The sequence below is a fragment of the Schistocerca serialis genome, chromosome 4 (assembly GCF_023864345.2).
Source record: "Schistocerca serialis cubense isolate TAMUIC-IGC-003099 chromosome 4, iqSchSeri2.2, whole genome shotgun sequence".
Lineage (NCBI taxonomy): Eukaryota > Metazoa > Arthropoda > Insecta > Orthoptera > Acrididae > Schistocerca > Schistocerca serialis.
In genome coordinates this window covers 452,746,004-452,764,705 of record NC_064641.1, presented here as the reverse complement: position 1 = coordinate 452,764,705, position 18,702 = coordinate 452,746,004, and the positions used below count along the sequence as shown (strand labels likewise).

Below are 18,702 nucleotides of genomic sequence, written 5' to 3'. Positions count from 1 at the left end.
ATATTAATAGTAACATCAGGCTTTTTGCAGATGATGCTGTTATCTATAATGAAGTACTATTGAGAGAAGCTGCATAAATATTCAGTCATATCTTTATAAGATTTCAACATAGTGCAGAGATTGGCAACTTGCTCTAAATATTCATAAATGAAAAATTTTATACTTCACAAAACGAAGAAACATTGTATCCTAGGACTATAATATCAATGAGTCACTGTTGGAATCAGCCAAATCAAATAAATAGCTGGGTGTAACACTATGTAGGGATATGAAATGGAATGACCACATAGGTACAATGGTGGGTAAAGCAGGTAGTTGACTTCGGTTTATTGGTAGAATATGGGGAAGTGCAATCAGTCTACGAAGGAGATTGCTTACAAATCACTTTTGCGACCAGTTCTAGAATATTGCTCAAGTGTGCAGGACTTATACCAGATAGGCCTAACTGGGAATATTGAACATATACAGACAATGGCAGCACAAATAGCCACAGGTTTGTTTAATCTGTGGAGAATGTTACAGAGATACTGAAGGAACTGAACTGGAAGACTCTTTAAGATAAGACGTAAACTATTAACACAGTTTTTAGAACCAGCTTTAAACTATATACTACAACCCCCTACATTATCACTCACATAGGGGCCGTGATTAGAATAATTACTGCCTGCACAGAGGCTTTCAAAGAATCATTCTTCCCATGCTCCACATGTGAATGGAAAAGGAAGAAACCCCAATAAATGGTACAATGCGATGTACCCTCTAGTATGAACCTCATGGTGGTTTGCGGAGTGTAGATGCAGATGCAAATGTAGAAATTCAAAGAATGTGCTTGAAAATTGTCACAGTGTTCATTGCAATCTGGTTGAGAACAAGCTTTCAGGGGCATCACTGTACTTTAGTGAATATGTACTTTGCGATTACATGGCTCTGAGCTGGTGTAACACTGTTCTCAGATTCTGATTCCTGTATTGTTGCTACTCTTTTGCTATACTATGAGGCTAAAAAAGTAAAGTCTGTGGTTCAAGCCTGTGACTGAGCTTTTGACCTGACTGAATTGTAGACTGCAACCTTTCTTCGTCACAGTACTACAAGGAGGGGGTGGTGGGCCCATTGCCCGGCCACCCTTTACCCCGGGTGAAGACCTCTGGCACTAATTTTGCAGCAGGCTGAGTGCACCTGATGTTCTGGAAGGACTAGAATAAGAAAAATCCCCGTCCCTATCCGGGACTGAACCCTGGGTCTCTAGGGCTGGACTCTAGTATTTTAACATTTAGACCATCACGGCCACATACCATACATCCACCAGCAAAAATTCCTCTTTTTTTATTCTGCCATGAAAAGCTTAAAGGTTAACCTGCAGAGTAAGAAGTTGAGTAAAGGAAGCACCTTATGCTGCTTGAAATTCATTAGTGAGTCAGTAGTGCCGGAGTGGGAAAGAAAACTACATTAGGAATAATGCTTAACCCTATGCAAATAAATAATTACATTTACCCAATTCAGAAATTTAATTTTTGAAGATTTTTATTAGTGTTAATTAAGCCTATGAATAGAATCATTATAAGGATATAGTTTATTTAAAAACAAAGATGATGTGACTTACCATACGAAAGCGCTGGCAGGTCGATAGAAACACAAACAAACACATACATACACACAAAATTCTAGCTTTCGCAATCAATGGTTGCTTCATCGGGAAAGAGGGAAGGAGACGGAAAGACGAAAGGATGTGTGTTTTAAGGGAGAGGGTAAGGAGTCCTTTGTGTTTCTATCGACCTGCCAGCGCTTTCGAATGGTAAGTCACATCATCTTTGTTTTTAAATATATTTTTCCTGCGTGGAATGTTTCCCTCTATTATATTCATAAGGATATAGTTTGTGAGTCATACTCATAAATGATATAAATAACAGGAATCGTGACAAAGTCAGAAAGGAGAAATGTATATTGTTAAGTTAGGGCAACATAATAAAGGTTACAAAACTAATGCCTGAAGTGATGGAGCTTGTTCATAACAATGAGAGGACTGTACCAGGTAGTCACTGATGGCCACCAACAATGTCCTGTACTCTGATTAAAATTACTTTATGATTGATGTTTCACCAAGTTGATCCCTACAGCCAACTGCCATCCAATCATAGTTCTGCTTTGAGTGCCACATGCTCACTGTGTTTTTCGTTTTGTATGTTACATGCAGCACCTTGTGAAGCTTGGTTGACTGCATGCTGGCAGCACTGCCCCCTGCCACTACAATCTGTCAATACAAAAGTAATTTTAATCGAAGTACAGCGATGCTGTATGAGTGTAGGGCTACAGAGCAGTGCCTCTTAAATTGTTGAGGGTTATGTAATTATGTTGTAACTGAAGAGGAGAGAATGTCAAGGAACACTGGTCAAATGTGTTCTTGTTTCATTTATTTCATGTCTGATTTACATTTATGTATGGCAAGGAACACTTAGGATCATTGTAAAATTTATAAGTTTGTACGTGATATATTGTCCTTTATGATGCTTGATCATCATGGATTATACTCAAATTTTATGTGTAAATTCGCACACGTCCCGGATGAATATAAGTGAAGTTTCAGGTTCATCAAAGCAATACCAGCCAAGATATATTTTCTTGTTTGACTCCACGCACAACTTTGAAGAGAGCGAATGAGAATTTCTGGTGACTTTGGGCTATTATGTTTTGGACAATACTTTGTTGAAAGAAATTAAATGTGGTCATCTTGAACAACTGTATGTGTTCTCTTAAGAATAATAATGAAAGGAGTTTTACAAGCCATACTCAACCAAAAAATTTTAGGCACAATAGCCTGAAAAAATTACAAAGTCTGGCTTCCTATATCTCAGGTACGATGAACATGACACTTGGTATGAAGTAACCTAACACACGGTTCTCAGATATAAAGTTTCATTTATGTACTGCTTTCCAATACTGAATAAATTAAGTGCAAAGTTGAATATTTTGTAAAACGGTAAAAAATGTGGCATTTTCAATCTGATTTTGCAATAACCTATGTTCTATAAAACTTCCAAACTGGGCTCATTAAAAAGACCATGGTTTTTAATAGCAAAAAAGAAGTTTATTTGATAAGCCAACACAGAATAACAATGCTAATCAATTTCAATCGAAGCTGGGTGTGAAAATCATGGCATGACAAAAATGTAAACTTCAGATTCATATATCTCATAGAGTAAATGCAAGCTGAATGTGAAACTTAATACACAATAGGTCGGTAGCACAAGGATGTGGAATACAAAATTTCATTCAAATACTATTTTCCAGTGACCTACAAAGTTGTCAAAAGGACCACGACTTTTTTAAAAATGCGGAAACAGGGTATATTCCTCTCTCTCTCTCTCTCTCTCTCTCTCTCTCTCTCTCTCTTTTTCACAAATACCATAGTGTATTACAGCTTCAGAAGCTGTCCCCCTCCTGCGAACAGTGGTTAACAGTGCTACATAAACTGAGGCAAAGCAATAGAAAAATCCTGCTGTGAAGAAATTTTAACATTGGCTTCTTATATATTGTTGATTAAAGACATATAAACATGTAACTTTGGAGACAACAACTAAGCAATGTAAGGTTTGTCAATATAAAGTATCATTCATGTACTGCTATCCAAATTTCTACAAAATCATCTCAAATTTGATTTTCATAAAAATCACAAAAATACATCACATGCAGTTTGCTTTCAGAAATACCTTTTTTGCATGTTCTGAGCATTCAGAAAATCATGTTCGATTTTCCAATGTGCACTAAAAATACCTGAAAATCATGGACAACTTTGAGAGACTGTACCATGGTAACAGGTAACATTGCAGTAACCCATTGCCCATGTTTCATTTGCATGTGATTTTTATTTTTAAACTGACTAATAATATCTCACTATGTTGCACTGGTCCATGGTGTCATTGTCGCTATTTGTTCAAGAACATGAACCGACAATCCCATTGCCATAGGTGTCATGCTCGCTCATTGTGCAATACCAACCAGTGGGGGGCTTCTTCATCCAGTTTCTCAAGATTGTAATTTGGTTTCTTAATTTAGGTTTCAAAGCCCTGTTGCACTTCCTGTCTGCTTACAGAGCTGCTAAGTACCTTATCTCTTCTATTCTTTACATGAGCACTACTGATTATTTACTTCAGCCATTTTCACAGTAGGTGGCACACAAGAACTGATCACAGCATAGATTATAAACAATGTCACTGTGGACCAACACAATATAGTGAGATATTAATTTTCAATAATAAAAAGAAAATTGCAACAAAACACAATCAACAGATTTCTCAAATGCAGCCTCTTCCCATGGTACTTTCTCTCAAATTTGTCCATTATTTTCAGGTATTGTCAGCGTGCAACAGAAAATCAAATGTTATTTCCTAAATGCTCGGAAACATGTTCTTTCCAACTATGATTAGTTTAAAATCGGTTATGGAAATCAGATTTTCTAAAAGCAAACTGAATCTGCTGTATTTTTGTAATTTTTATGAAAATCAAGTTTGAACTGATTTTGTAGAAGTCTGGAAAGCAGTTCATGAAGGATATTTTATTCTGGAAACCTTTCTGTTGCTATGTAGTTGTGCCAAAGTTTCATGATTATCATGTCTTTTATCAATGAGATATAAGAAGCCAAACTTAAAATGCTCTCTTTTATTTCAAAGCTTTAATAGAAAATGGTCTTTATAAAAGAAGTGCCCTATTTTCACCTTTCCAGAAAAATGAACTTTTTTTTTTTGACAAACCTGAGGATCATTCTAAAATAGTAGATAAATGAAATTTTGTATTCCACATCCTTGTGCTACTAACCTATTGCATATTAAGTTTTGTGGTCAGCATGTGTTTGATCTATGAGATATAAGAATCCAAAATTAACATTTTTTTCATACTGAGATTTTTACAGCCAACTGTGATTGAAGTTGTCTAGGATTGCTAGCTCACGCTGGATAATCGAATAAATTTTTGTTTGTTGTTAAAACCATGGCACTTATTAATGGGCCCGTTTGGAAAGCTTTAGACAACAAAGCTTTTTTGGAAAATCGGGTCGAAAATACCAGTTTTGATCTTTTTACAAAATCTTCAACTTTGCACTAAATTATTGAGGATTGGGAAGTGGTACATAAATGAAACTTTATATCTGAGAATCTTGTGTTGTTAAGTGACTTTACGCCTAGCATCACATTCAGCATACCTTTAGTCCCTGGGATATAAGAAGCCACACTGTGAAATTTTTTTTACATCAATTTTATCTGGTAGTTTTACCTAAGATTTTCTTGCTGAATATGGTTCGCAATATTCTTTTCATTAACATTCTTAAGAGAACGAATGGAGTTGTACAATATGGCTAAATTTCGTTTCTTTCAACAAAATATTGCCCAAGATACAACAGCTCTTAGTCACCAGAAATTTATGCTCGTTCTCCGCAATATCATGCATGGAGTGAAAATATCTTGGCCAGTATTGCTTCAATGAACGCTAAACTTTAATAATGTTCATTGAGGACACTTATGAATGTTCGCCTGTTATTTCAGTGAAATTTGTTCCAAAATTAGGCAGTTTAACATGGACTGAACCAGTTAGTAGTCCTAGGATGGACACGTATGTACACGCTGCCTGTGGACACATGAGGAACTGGCCAAAGTTTGCCAACAGCTGAAAATGCTTTCAGCTGTGATGAGCCATCTACTGGCTACTGCTTCAGGGTGTAGTGGTGGCAGAGAATCTGGCATGCGTGGGATATGTCACGGGCTCTGTTACCAAGGAAGCTTGTAGTACACCCGAAGAGAGGGTTACGACCTTGTAAGGTGAGTGGCAAGTTGTAACGCGTTTGTGCCGCTCGAGGCAGAGGGTCAAGGTGGACACTGGCTGGCCTCGACCAACCAACATGTAAGTGGACAGGTGGCTGCTCATTCAGCAGAGTCTGAGCTGGCAAAAAGGAGCAAGGAATTGTTAGTTATAGGGAGCTCCAATGTTAGGTGTGTTGTCAAGCCCCTTAGAGAAACAGTGTCCACGTCTGGAATGAAGTTCATTGTGCGCTCGGTATGTCTGCCTCAGGGCCTCATCTGAGAAGTGGAGGCGGCGCAGCCTGTGACTATCAAGGGTGCAGGGTGCAGACGTCTGCAAGTTCTGGGTCACGCCAGCACCAATTATGTTGTCACTTGGGTTCTGAGGCCATCCTCAGTTCATATGGGTGACGGGCAGAAATGGTGAAGACTGCTGGCCTCACTCGTGGGATTCAAGCAAAGGTTACAATTTGCAGCATCGTACCTATAGTTGATTGTGGTCCTTTGCTTTGGATACGAGTGGAGGGTGCCAATCAAAGGCTCTGTTGATTCTGTGGCAGTCTCGGCTGCATATTTATGGGCCTGTGTTAGGGGATGGAGAATTGTAGGACTCCGCTGGATATTTATGGGCCTGTGTTAGGGGATGGAGAATTGTAGGACTCCGCTGGATAGGTCAGGAATGCACTAAACAAAGCAAGCACCCACTCAGGTATCAGAGTACTTGTGAAGTGCACAAGTTTTTTTATGCTAGACAGTGAGTTGAGGTCCTTTGATGAACACTCACCAATTGATATGCAATGAGTGAAATCAGAGAGCATAAAAAGTAAAGACATTTGATGTGTCAAAATTTTAATGTAAATTCTTACAGTATTCGGAACAAAGCTTCTGAATTTATTGTCCTGCAGAAAAGTTGTTGTGCTCAAATTATTTTTGGAATCAAGTGCTGGCTGAAATCAGAAACAAGAAACTCGGAATTATTTAGTGAGACATGGAATGCATATTAAAAAGACAGATTAGATGCCATAGGAGAGGTGGTGTTCATTGCAGTCGACAAAAATATTATGTCTATGGAAGTAGAAATTAAGTCTGACTAAAATTACTCAGATGCATGTAATTGATCTAAATGAAGTAAAGTAAATTATCTGATGTTTTTACTGGCCACTCAATTCTGACATGACAGTTTTAGAAACATCCAAAGAAAGCCTATGCTTAGAAGTGTGAAAATATCTATGTCATGCAATATTTGTTGGAGGCAACTTTAACCTACTGAGGAAAGATTGTGAAGTCTATGGATTCACTGAAGGTGGTAAGAACAGACAGTCTTGTGAAGTAGTTTTGAATACGTTTTCCAAAAACTGTCTTGAGCAGCTAGTTCAATAGCCTAAAGCAATAAAAATATTTTAGACCTTGTAGTGACAAACTGGCCTGAGCTTACTGATTGTGTCAGTTAGAGATAGGAATGTGATCATCTCATCACAGTGATGATGGTTACTAAATTTAATAAGTCCATCAAGAAGGTCGGCAGAGTATTTTTGCTAGAAAGAGCACATAAACAGGTTTTAGCAGCCAATTTACACAATAAATGGACATCATTTAGTTCCAATATAACAAACATAGAGAAATTGTGAGCAAAGTTTGAGCTGACTGTAAATTGCACTCCAGAAAAGTATAAGCCGAGTAAGTGGATTAACGATGGAAAAGACCTACTGTAGTTTAATAAAAAATGATGACAGGCAAAAGTTAGTAGACATTCATGAATCTGTAAAAAAGATCCGTGTGCGAAGCATACGACAACTTCCATCATCATATCCAAACAAAAGATCTTGTCGAGAACCCGAGAAAATTCTGGTCCTATGCAAAGTCGCCAAGCACATCAAAGGCTTCTATATAGTTACTCACTGACCAGCCTGGTGTGGCAATAGAAAACAGCAAAAGGAAAGCTGGAGTTTTAAATTTCATGTTTAAGAAATCATTCACATGTGAGGTTTGCATAAACACATCACTGTACAGACTCCCATTTGAAGGACACAGAAGTAAGCATCACTGGCAGCACAGAGAAGCAACTGACAGAGTTAAAAACAAATATGTTGGTGGTTAATGATGGAGTCCCAATTTAGTTTTACAAGAGAGTACTCTATGGCATTGGCCCCCTCACTTAGCTTACATTTATTGCGGATCTCTCACCCAGCGCAAAGTTCTAAGTGACTGCAAAAAGGTGCAGGTGTGTTCAAGATCAGTGTATTCAAGAAGAGTAAAAGAACGGACCCGCATAATTGCAGACCAATATTGTTAACACTGGGTTGCTAACGAATTCTTCAACATATTCTGAGTTTGAATATAATCCTTGAGACAGTAAAGCTTCTGTCCACAAATCAGCATGGATTTAGAAAGCATTGCTTGTGTCAAACTTGGTCTGTCCTTTTCTTGGACGATATTTTGTGAAAAATGGATGAAGGGCAACAGGCAGATTCCGTACTCCCCCAGATTTACAGAAAGCAAAGCAAAGCATTTGACACAGTGTCCCACTGCATACTGTTAATGGAGGTATGAGAATATGGAATAGATTCCCGGATATGTGAGAGGCTTGAAGACTAGAGCACGATATATTATCCTCAACAGAGTGTGTCTATCAGAGACTATGGTATCGTCAGGAGTGCCTTAAGAAACAGTGGCAGGACCACTCTTTTTCTCTACATACATAAATGATCTGACAGACAGAGTGAGGAAAAAATCTGAGACCCTTTGCTGATGATGGTGTGGCATATGGGAAGGTGTCATTATTGAGTGGCTGCAAGAGGACACAAGATGACAAAATTTCTAGTTGGTGTGAAGTATGGCTGCTTGCTCTAAATGTAGAAAAATGAAGTTAATGCTGATGAGTAGGAAAAATAATCTCAATATAGCATTGGCATGTGCTGCTTTACACACTCACATTCATTAAGTATCTAGTCGTAATGTTGCAAAGTGATAAGAAATGGAACAAGCACAAAAATGCGGTAGTAGGGAAGGTGTACTGTCAAACTTCAGTTTATTGGGAGAATTTTGGAAAAATGTAGTGTATATATAAAGGAGACCGAGTACAGACCACTAGTGCGGCCCATTCTTGAGCACTGCTGAAATTTTTGTGATCCTCACCAGGTTATATTAAAGGAAGACACTGAAGCAATTCAGCAGCGGGCTCCTAGGTTTGTTACGAGTAGGTTCAATCAAAAGGTGAGTATTACAGAGATGCTTCATAGCCTCAAATAGGGATCTGTGGAAGAAGGATGACATTCTTCTTTCAAAATATGGGTGAGAAAATACAGCTCATACAGAGGAACACAATCATTTCCCTCTCTCTCTATTTGCAAGTGGAACAAGAAAGAAATTGACTAGCAACAGTACAAGGTAGCCTCTGATATGCACCATACAATGGCTTGTGTAGTATGTATGTACATGTAGATGTAGATATGTACAGTGTTTCGATTTTCAAACATACAATCTGTCTTACTCTGGAAAAAATGCAAGTGAAATGGATACTTACTTCACAATATCAATATTTGCTTTTCATCACTAAAACTAGTATTGTCATTAAGATTGCATTCCTGGGAATCCATATCAAGTGATATAAAAGCACGCAGGAGAAAAGAGTGGAATGTAAAAATGATAAGTTATCACAAGCTTTCCACACCTCTTGTTTTTTGCTTCCAGTTGTTTATTCAGGTCTTCTTTCTCTCTTTTCATGTTTGCTTCAAGGGCAACAAAATTTTGCTGCATTGTCCTCATCTCCTCACGCGTTTCATCTAAGGTATCTAAAGTTGCCTTGCTTTTGCGTGACAAGTCTTCTGACATTAATGTTATTGCCTTTGTGCGAGCTTCAATTACAGAATCCTTCTCCTTCAAGTTCTCTTGAAGATCAATTATTGTATTTTCCAGTTCAATTATTTTACCATTAAGTTCTGTAATTCTATTGTCTCTCAGAGATATCTGTGAGTGCAGTTCTTGAATCTGATGTTCTGGTGACATACCTTCTGGTATCTGCAAGAAATAAAGTAAAAATAAATACATAATACAGACTTGTGAAAACTGCATGTGCACGACCCTGGAAATGTTTTCTCTAAAGATATCTTCCTAGATTTTAGAAATGAATTTTAGTTACTTTGTCAAAATTTATGACACTGATATTTTGTCTTGCCTGAGGTTCTGAACAAAAATGAAAAAGCAAATGAAAAGAAAACGGATAGACATGAAAAGATGCTTACAACACAATTATCAGCTGTTGGCAGCATCTATGACTTGAGCTCAAGAAACAAATTAGTATAGTAAGAATTTATCATTTACTAATTAGTAAGTAAACAGGGGACTCTAAAAGAATGAAATTTAGATTCAATAAGTTTCCAAGTACCATCAGTGTTTCAACAAATTTAAAAACTTAAGAAATATGAAATTTTGGGAATATGATTGGCAAGGAAACAAAAAATACTGTTGAAGCACAATTGAGACAAAAGAGGGTACAGAAAAAATGAAAGAAAAACAAAATGCTAGAGAGAAAGAACCAAAGCAAAGGAGCATCTACAACAGAAACTGAAAAAAAAGGAACGAGCAAAAAGGTGAAACAAATCGGTTTGAAGGACAGAGAGCATGTGAACGTGAGTGTGTACCTGCGAAGCTGCGGAAGAAATGGGAATTTGAAATCCAATGCCTGGCAATTTTACTTTGCAGAGTAGCGTGAAGTGATGAGGTTGAAACCCATGTTTATCAGACTGTGATACAGCTTAATTATTGTATTCACAAGGATGGTGGGTAATTAATTAAAGAAGTTAGCAAAAAGAGTACCAAGCTGTGGTTCTTGGTGCTGGGAGAGGGGGGGGGGGGGGGGGGGGGGGGGGGGGGGGGGGGGGGGGAACATTTTGTGCTTTTTCACTTGATTTTAGGTCAAGCTACTATCCACAAGTAGACAAGTTGGTTACATTGTTGTTACAGAAATATACTCAATAAATTTTTCACGAATGATGAGTGAAACTACAACAGGGATCACTAATCTTTTAATACCCACAGATTGCACTATCAAAATCTGAATATCTTGTGGGCTGCATGCTTCCAACTTCACATTTTAAAGGTGTTCAATAAACAGTATTTTTAAATACAAAAAGTGGTTTTGATATAAACACTGTCAGAAAATACCCTAAACTGAAACATGTTTAAGGGAAGAAACATACAAATATTTTTAAAGGACAATTTTATTTAAAAAGAAAAAGCTAAGAACAACATACACAGTCTTTTATAGCTATATGCTAGTGAAATTTATGAGCACAAGTCAGTATTACTGCAATTTAAGAAAAAAATCTAACACAACATAATGGGTTGGAGAGAAGGTTTGTTCGTAATCTGCAGTAGTTGGCTTCACGATTGCATAATTCTGGAAATACTTCAAGCTAGTGTTACCAAGGCAGTCAAGAAAAGGGCATGTATTTTGGATTCGAGTAAAAATTTAGAAGAATACTGACAAATTCTGAAATGTATTTACAAAAGGCGATGAATGTGGTTCAACCTGCCACAAATTATTAGTGATGTTTTTGAATTTGATGCATTTCTGATTAAAAGATTGAGGCTGCTTTGTTTAGAAACTTTGATTTCAAATATCTTCTCAACAATGCACTTAAGAAGGAAATAAAAAATGACAAAACCTGAGCATTATCAGCACACTACCTACTATCATATTTCTGAGGAACTACGCATTGATTATGAAACAGTCTTAGACCATTCAGATATGATGGTATAGTAACAGCTGAATTTCATATAATCTGATAGTGAATCAAAACTCCATCTGTGAAAAAAAAGCTACAGCAGAATAATTTTCACAGTTTTTGAAACAGTTAGTTATGGATGACAAAATTAGATCATGCATGACAAAGATGTTCATTAAAGTTAGGCGAAGAATTGGCGAAAGAACACTGCTGCTCCACTGTGTGATGGAGTTGTCTTTGAACTATATTTTATTGTACAAGAAACACACAAAATCTCTGCTAGTTTTGTTCTGAATACCATAACCAAAACAATGAATGCTTTATGTGACACTGAATGGTTTCATGGGCTGTATGGGGCCCATGAGCTGTGGGTTGCTGGTCACTGAACTCTACTATGTAACAATGAAAACAGCTATTGAGGATTATGTGAGCTACACTCAGCTACAGGAGACTGCCTATGTGAAGTCTAGAGTCTAGTCAACAAACCTCTGTTGGCAGTAGGAGTATAACCGTACCACATATTATATCATCCTGTGTTAGCTAAGTGAGTTTCTATTGTCTACTAACTCACCACAATTGCTTGTACAGTACTTGTGGAAGTAATTAGCTGTCCATTCAAGTGCACCACAGTCAGGTAACGTATTTTGAGGGATAGGCAATACTAATAATAATGATAATAACAACATTACTGCAATCTGTGTTACGTTATAAACTGTTCATTCTTCTTTGTCACTAAGTTTTTTTAAATAAAAAGAACTCACATTGTACTGTGTCACTGTTTTTAATAATATCTATTATTTATACAATACTTTTCTGCAAAACAAAAGATGCTGAGCAACTGAGAGAACTCAAATATGTTAGCCAGAGGCCATTAAGCTTTAAGTAGACACATATGGGAATCAAAACAAAATTTGCAGGTAGCTAAAACTCACATTTCTAAAAATGTTGTTGCATAGTGCAAGAAATAGTTGTACTTAACAGTCATCTACATCCAAAAGCAGTAGCCTCCCAACAATACTTTGTAAACTAGGAGAGCATGTGGTGAACAATAGGGCAGAAGTTTACTACGTGCCATCCACATGCTTGTGTGTAGTATAAAGCAGATATAGACATGTATCATAAAATCAAGTTGGAGACTGCCAAAATAGGATGGTTTGGGTGTAACCAATGATACGCTTTTAATCAGGTGACAACGGTATGATGGGAAACAAATATTTCTTAAAATATGTTGGCAGCCATTTCATCACCTTCTGTGATGTCTTTACAATGACATTTTGTTATTGACATATACAGTACTCCTGAATCCACTTGTTATGTTCAGATAATTATTAATTAACAAATTTTTACTTGATTTATGAAATTATGTACTATTATTAAACAACTAGGTTTTTACCCAGTGCTCCACTTGCAAAGTGTATGTCACATATATTGAGCACATCTCCTCTTCTCCCCCCCCCCAAAAATCCCTTTGTCGGACTACACCTCCCTTCTCTCTATATCCAGTTCTCCTCATCCCTCCCTCTTTCCATCTCCTCCCTAAACCTACATCCTCATCCCCCTCTCTCTGTCCACCTCCTCCTCCACTTTCTCTATCCATCTCTTCTTCCGCCTCTATCAATCATCCCCTACTCCCCCTCCCCACCCCCTACATCATTCCTACCCCAACGAGAGCTAGTTGGTTCTCACCTCCACATTACTCCTTTCCAGATAATATGTGGCATGTGTACCAAGTATCAAATTTAGTTAAAATCGATTCAGCGTTTTTTTATGTGCAGAATGTATCATAATTAATGGCACAAATGCATACAGTTGAAAGTACACAATACTAGAAGCAAACATGTCCAGTGAACATGGGCTCTAAAATGCATACCTTACGAGCTACGAGCAGTACTTCATCTTTGATACTGTAAAACAAATCTCTTTTGTTGCACCCTCTTTGTTTCCCACATTTTGGGAGGAGCTAGTATGGACCAAAACAAGAAAAATTATCTAATAATCATGGGCTCTAGATTGCATATCTTACAAGCTATGTGCACTTGTTCAGTAGAAGAGATGTGTGGCATGGGATCAAAGATAAACAAGTATTCATAGCTCTTTAGGTATGCATTTCCATTTAGGAGCACATGTTTATAAGACTTTTTTTTGCTTGCAGTATCATGTATTTTCAACGGTACACCTTTAGGTCATTAATTACGATGCACACTGTCTGTGTGTGGGAGAGGGAGGAGGGGAGGGAGAGAGGGAGGGAGGGAGGGAGGGAGGGAGGGAGATAGAGAGAGAGATAGAGAGAGAGAGAGAGAGAGAGAGAGAGAGAGAGGTTGGGTGCCCGGTGACTTAATGGTAACGTGCCAGACTTATTAAAGTCCAAAGTTCTCAGTCTGATCCAGTTCAGACCTAGGATTTTTATCTGTCACTAATCACTAATTTCACCACTGGCAATGTTTGTTGATGTTAACAGTGCCGAGTTGTACTGTGGTTTGGAATCCACATTAAACTGTAGGTCCTTCTATAACTGGCTGGGTAAGTCAGTTCAAAGATCAGAGGAAGGCAACAGCACCACCCTCCAACAGGACCGTTCCTAGCAAAGTATTTTGTGTTCAAAATCAGCAAGGGTGTACCCAGGATTTGAGGTAGTGAGGAAGAGGTGGTGGGGCATCTATAATATTAGTTTTGAAGAGAATGGCAAAATAGATTTGAGTTTTCACAACAAACGGTTCTAGGTGCACTTGCTAGTAACCAGTGTCCATTCCATGTTCTACTTTCTACGAAGTGATACTGAACTGACACACGCTGTCTGTGTGGCAGTGCAGGATAAGATTACACTTTATGAAGGTAACACTTTCTTCTATTAACTGGGGACATTCACAGATGGGTGCATGAAGTAAAAATTAAGACTGCTCTTACTTTTAACCCTTATCTTTAATTACTGTAGTCTCGGTCTTTTAGTCTGAACTGAGTATATATGGCACAGCTCTAATAAAATAATTTCATTATTGACACAATTGCAGTACAGCAGAGATGGGCAGTGGTGCTGGTATACAGCCAGCCACACTTGACAAGACTCTGAACATAGATAAAGCAGGCAATGCGGGAAACACATGGCATTTGAGAAAAAAATGCAATTTGCTGGTGACTGGCCCCTGTGATTTGACCTGCTCACCCATCAATCAGAAGGATATTTTATTCAAATTATAGCTGTTGTTACTTTGTTCAGTGTATATATGACTTTCATTCAAATAAAACAAGAGAAAAAAGCTGAAAATGAGAACTGGACTAAAGGTGAAAAAAAATTACCTTATGAAAACTACACAAACTATTCTTTCCACTTTTTACTGGATGTGATATAAATTTTTTCTCACAAAGAATAAACTCAACATCTAGATTAATGTCAACCCAATATGTCACTATGAATTCAGAAAATTATCACATAAAAAAACACTGAAATTAAACTTACTTCAAATGATTGAGTGACCTCTGCAGTAGGAACTGTGTGTGTTAAGGAAGCAGCTGCTAATAACCTAGTGTTAAATTCTCCTTTCAGTTCTTGAATAGTCTGTTCTCTCTCTTCCAACTGTGATCGTAAGTGTTCAACCATCTCCTCAATACCACGCTTATTTTTTGTAACTTCCTTGTTCCGCTGCTCACATTTTATTCTGCAACAAGTAGTTGGATAAAGACTACAGTTCATAAAGTTCACATGAGATCACAAATATAACGAGTAGCCACTGAATTATTATAAGATACCAATCAGTAAATATAGCAGAGTGGAAAGATGACTTACTACTGCAACTCACAATAGTGTAAAACAACAGCATGAGCATCTGAGTGAGACAGAGAAATGAAATGATTTTTTGGAATTTAATAAAAATGTATCATGTGGGTATGAAGAGTTGATGTCAATATCTCGCAAACAATGCCATTTTTAGAGTGTTAGTGAACTGCTGTTGGTCAAGTGTTTTAAAACTGCTGTCTATACAGAAAGACAATCAAAAAGCAATACAAGTGTGGAAAACAAGGAAAGGTCAATTGCTCATACAAGCGTCAGGCTGGTGACTAATTCAAAGCAACAAACGCAGTATTGATGGATTCATCATTGAAACAGTTAATCTAGTGCAACGAGTATACCCGTGAGATGTTGATGGTTGAAGAAAACAGCTACAGGTCTGACAAACCATTTTTTATACTTTATTATCAGTTGGTTTGTATATATTTAATATTCCATCTTTGTGTCTGTGTATGTGCGGATGGATATGTGTGTGTGTGTGTGTGTGTGTGTGTGTGTGAGTGTATACCTGTCCTTTTTTTCCCCCAAAGGTAAGTCTTTCCACTCCCGGGATTGGAATGACTCCTTACACTCTCCCTTAAAACCCACATCCTTTCGTCTTTCCCTCTCCTTCCCTCTTTCCTGATGAGGCAACAGTTTGTTGCGAAAGCTTGAATTTTGTGTGTATACATCTTCAACTTTTGTGTGTATGTTTGTGTTTGTTTGTGTGTCTATCGACCTGCCAGCACTTTCGTTCGGTAAGTCACATCATCTGTGTTTTTAGATATATTTTTCCCAATTAAATAATTTTATCAATAATTGACTGTTTTTGTCATTTTATTTGTTTACATTGCCTGACGAAAAGAGTGAAGCAACCAGGAGACGTGGTTGGATTTCAATGTGACTTCATACACATTCACATCATTGGCAGGTATGTATGATTAGATCTGCAATCCTTTGTGACAGGCAGAACAGCCACCAGAGTGGATTAGTGTTGCTACCAGGCCTGATGGCGTATATAAGGAGCATAAACAGTATCCGGCATTGAGTGATCATTGTGAAGGACATTGAGGTGTTGCATACTCATGTGAAACAATGTTATCAGCACTTAACAGCTTTTGAAAGAGGCATCACTTTTGGTCCCATTTGGCCAGCTGGTTGAATCATGCAATGCACAGATTTGTGGGGCATTAAGATGTGACCCTGTCCCAGTCTTGAACTCCATGAGAAGCTGAGGGCAGGTGTACTCGTCATTAAGGTTCTAGTTGACTACATCTGACCTCACAAGGAAGGATCATGTTATTATGCACCAAGACATCATAGCCCCTTCACATCTGTGCCAGCCATCTGATAACAAGTACTGGACTACCTGTAACATTCTGTGGCATCCTAAACCACTGGTCTGAGACTACAAGAAGCCGGGCTATGGAATTACCATCCCTTGCATACCCTGCTATTACAACACAAATGGTTGTTTTTGGAGTGGTGCCATGACTGGGAAGCATCAACTGCTGATGAATGGTGTTGCAGTTGGATGAGTGATGATTGCAGTTCTGCACTACCCCAGATGACTACCAAGGACAAGCATGACGGTGACCTGGTGAGGGGTCCCATTCTTCCAATGAGAGGCACAGTGATGTTATCCCTGGCATCAAGGTATGTAGAGCCAACTGGTATTACTTCCAGTCATGGCTGGTAGCGATTTAGGGAACTCTGACAGCACAATGGTGTGCAACAGACATCATGCGTCTGCATGTGTTACCTCTCACGGAATAGTGTTAAGGGGTCATTTTTCAAAAGGACAATGCTATTTCACACATGGCATGTGTCTCTATGAACTGTCTGCATGATGTTGAGATATTCCTGTGGACTGCAAGATTCCAAGATTTGTTTCCAATAGAACATGTGTGGGAGGACCAGCTCAGATGTCAATTCCATCCCATTACCAGTACTCAGGATAAGATAAAATGGCTTCAGGAAACCATTCCCATCTGAAACAGTGATTTCATCCAGGCCAGATGGGGTGCAACGTCATACTGATAAGTGGGCCAAAGTGCCAAGTTCTTTGTAAATGAGTCTCAATAATGTTAATCACTGAAATAACATCACATACACAATCAAACTGTGACGTTTCATCTCTTTCCTCCTCCCTTTCTGCTCCCCCTCTTTTTGGTCAGGCAGTCCTTCTCTCTCTCTCTCTCTCTCTCTCTCTCTCTCTCTCTCTCTCTCTCTCTCTCTCTCTCTCACCTCCCCTCCCCCTTTTTACAGCTTTAATCTTAATTCTTGATTGCTCTATTCCAGTTATCATTCCTCTTCCCCTCAATCCATATATACTTCTCACACTATTCTTGTATCAACTCTGGACAGAAGCCAATATATTGGCTATTATGTACTACACTCATGCTCATAAATTAAGGATAATTGCAGAATGTGGTGAGACTACACAAAACTGGCACTGATAGCATAGGCACTGGATCAAGTGGTTGAGCAGCAGCTGGGATATCGCCTCCCATTCTTGCACCAGTGCCTGTCGGAGCTCCTGAAGTGTCGTAGGGGTTTGAAGACGTACAGCGATACATCAACCGAGAACATCCCAGACGTGCTCGATGGGGTTTAGGTCTGGAGAATAGGCAGGCCACTCAATTCGCCTGATATCTTCTGTTTCAAGGTACTCCTCCACGATAGCAGCTCGGTGGGGCCGTGCGCTATCATCCATCCCGATACACCTGATCTGCTACAGTTACTCTGTCAAAGACATGCAGGGGTGTACGTGCACCAATCATAATCCCACCCCACACCACCAAACCACGACCTCCATACAGGTCCCTTTCAAGGACATTAAGGGGTTGGTATCTGGTTCCTGGTTCACACCAGATGAAAACCCGGTGAGAATCATTGTTCGGACTATACCTGGATTCGTCTGTGAACATAACCTGGGACCACTGTTCCAATGACCATGGACTGTGTCCTTGACACCAGCCTTTATGGGCTCTCCTGTGACCAGGGGTCAGTGGAATTCACCTTGCACGTCTCTGGGTGAATAAACCATGTCTGTTCAGTCATCTGTAGACTGTGTGTCTGGAGACAACTGTTCCAGTGGCTGCAGTAAGGTCCTGAGCAAGGCTACCTGCAGTACTCCATGGCCGTCTGTGGGCACTGACGGTGAGATATCGGTCTTCTTGTGGTGTTGTACACTGTGGACGTCCCGTACTGTAGCGCCTGGACACGTTTCCTGTCTGCTGGAATCATTGCAATAATCTTGAGATCACACTTTGTGGCACATGGAGGGCCCGTGCTACGACCTGTTGCATTTGACCAGCCTCCAGTCACCCTAGTGTTCTGCCCCTCATAACGTCATGAATGTATGTTCTTTGAGCCATTTTCAACACACAGTTACCATTAGCACGTCTGAAAACATCTGCACACTTAC

At 38.8% G+C, this 18,702-nt stretch overlaps 1 protein-coding gene across 1 annotated transcript in view; it reads right to left on the bottom strand.

Moving 5' to 3' along the window:
* The window catches only part of LOC126475091 (protein lava lamp-like), a 177,497-nt gene that overhangs the window by 108,246 nt on the left and 50,549 nt on the right, over nucleotides 1–18,702 (bottom strand). The window contains exons 4-5 of the mRNA XM_050102662.1: nucleotides 14,964–15,162; nucleotides 9,454–9,800 (exon numbers count right to left, since the gene is read on the bottom strand). Coding sequence (XP_049958619.1) covers nucleotides 9,454–9,800; nucleotides 14,964–15,162 — 546 coding nt within the window. The remainder of the gene's footprint in view (nucleotides 1–9,453; nucleotides 9,801–14,963; nucleotides 15,163–18,702) is intronic.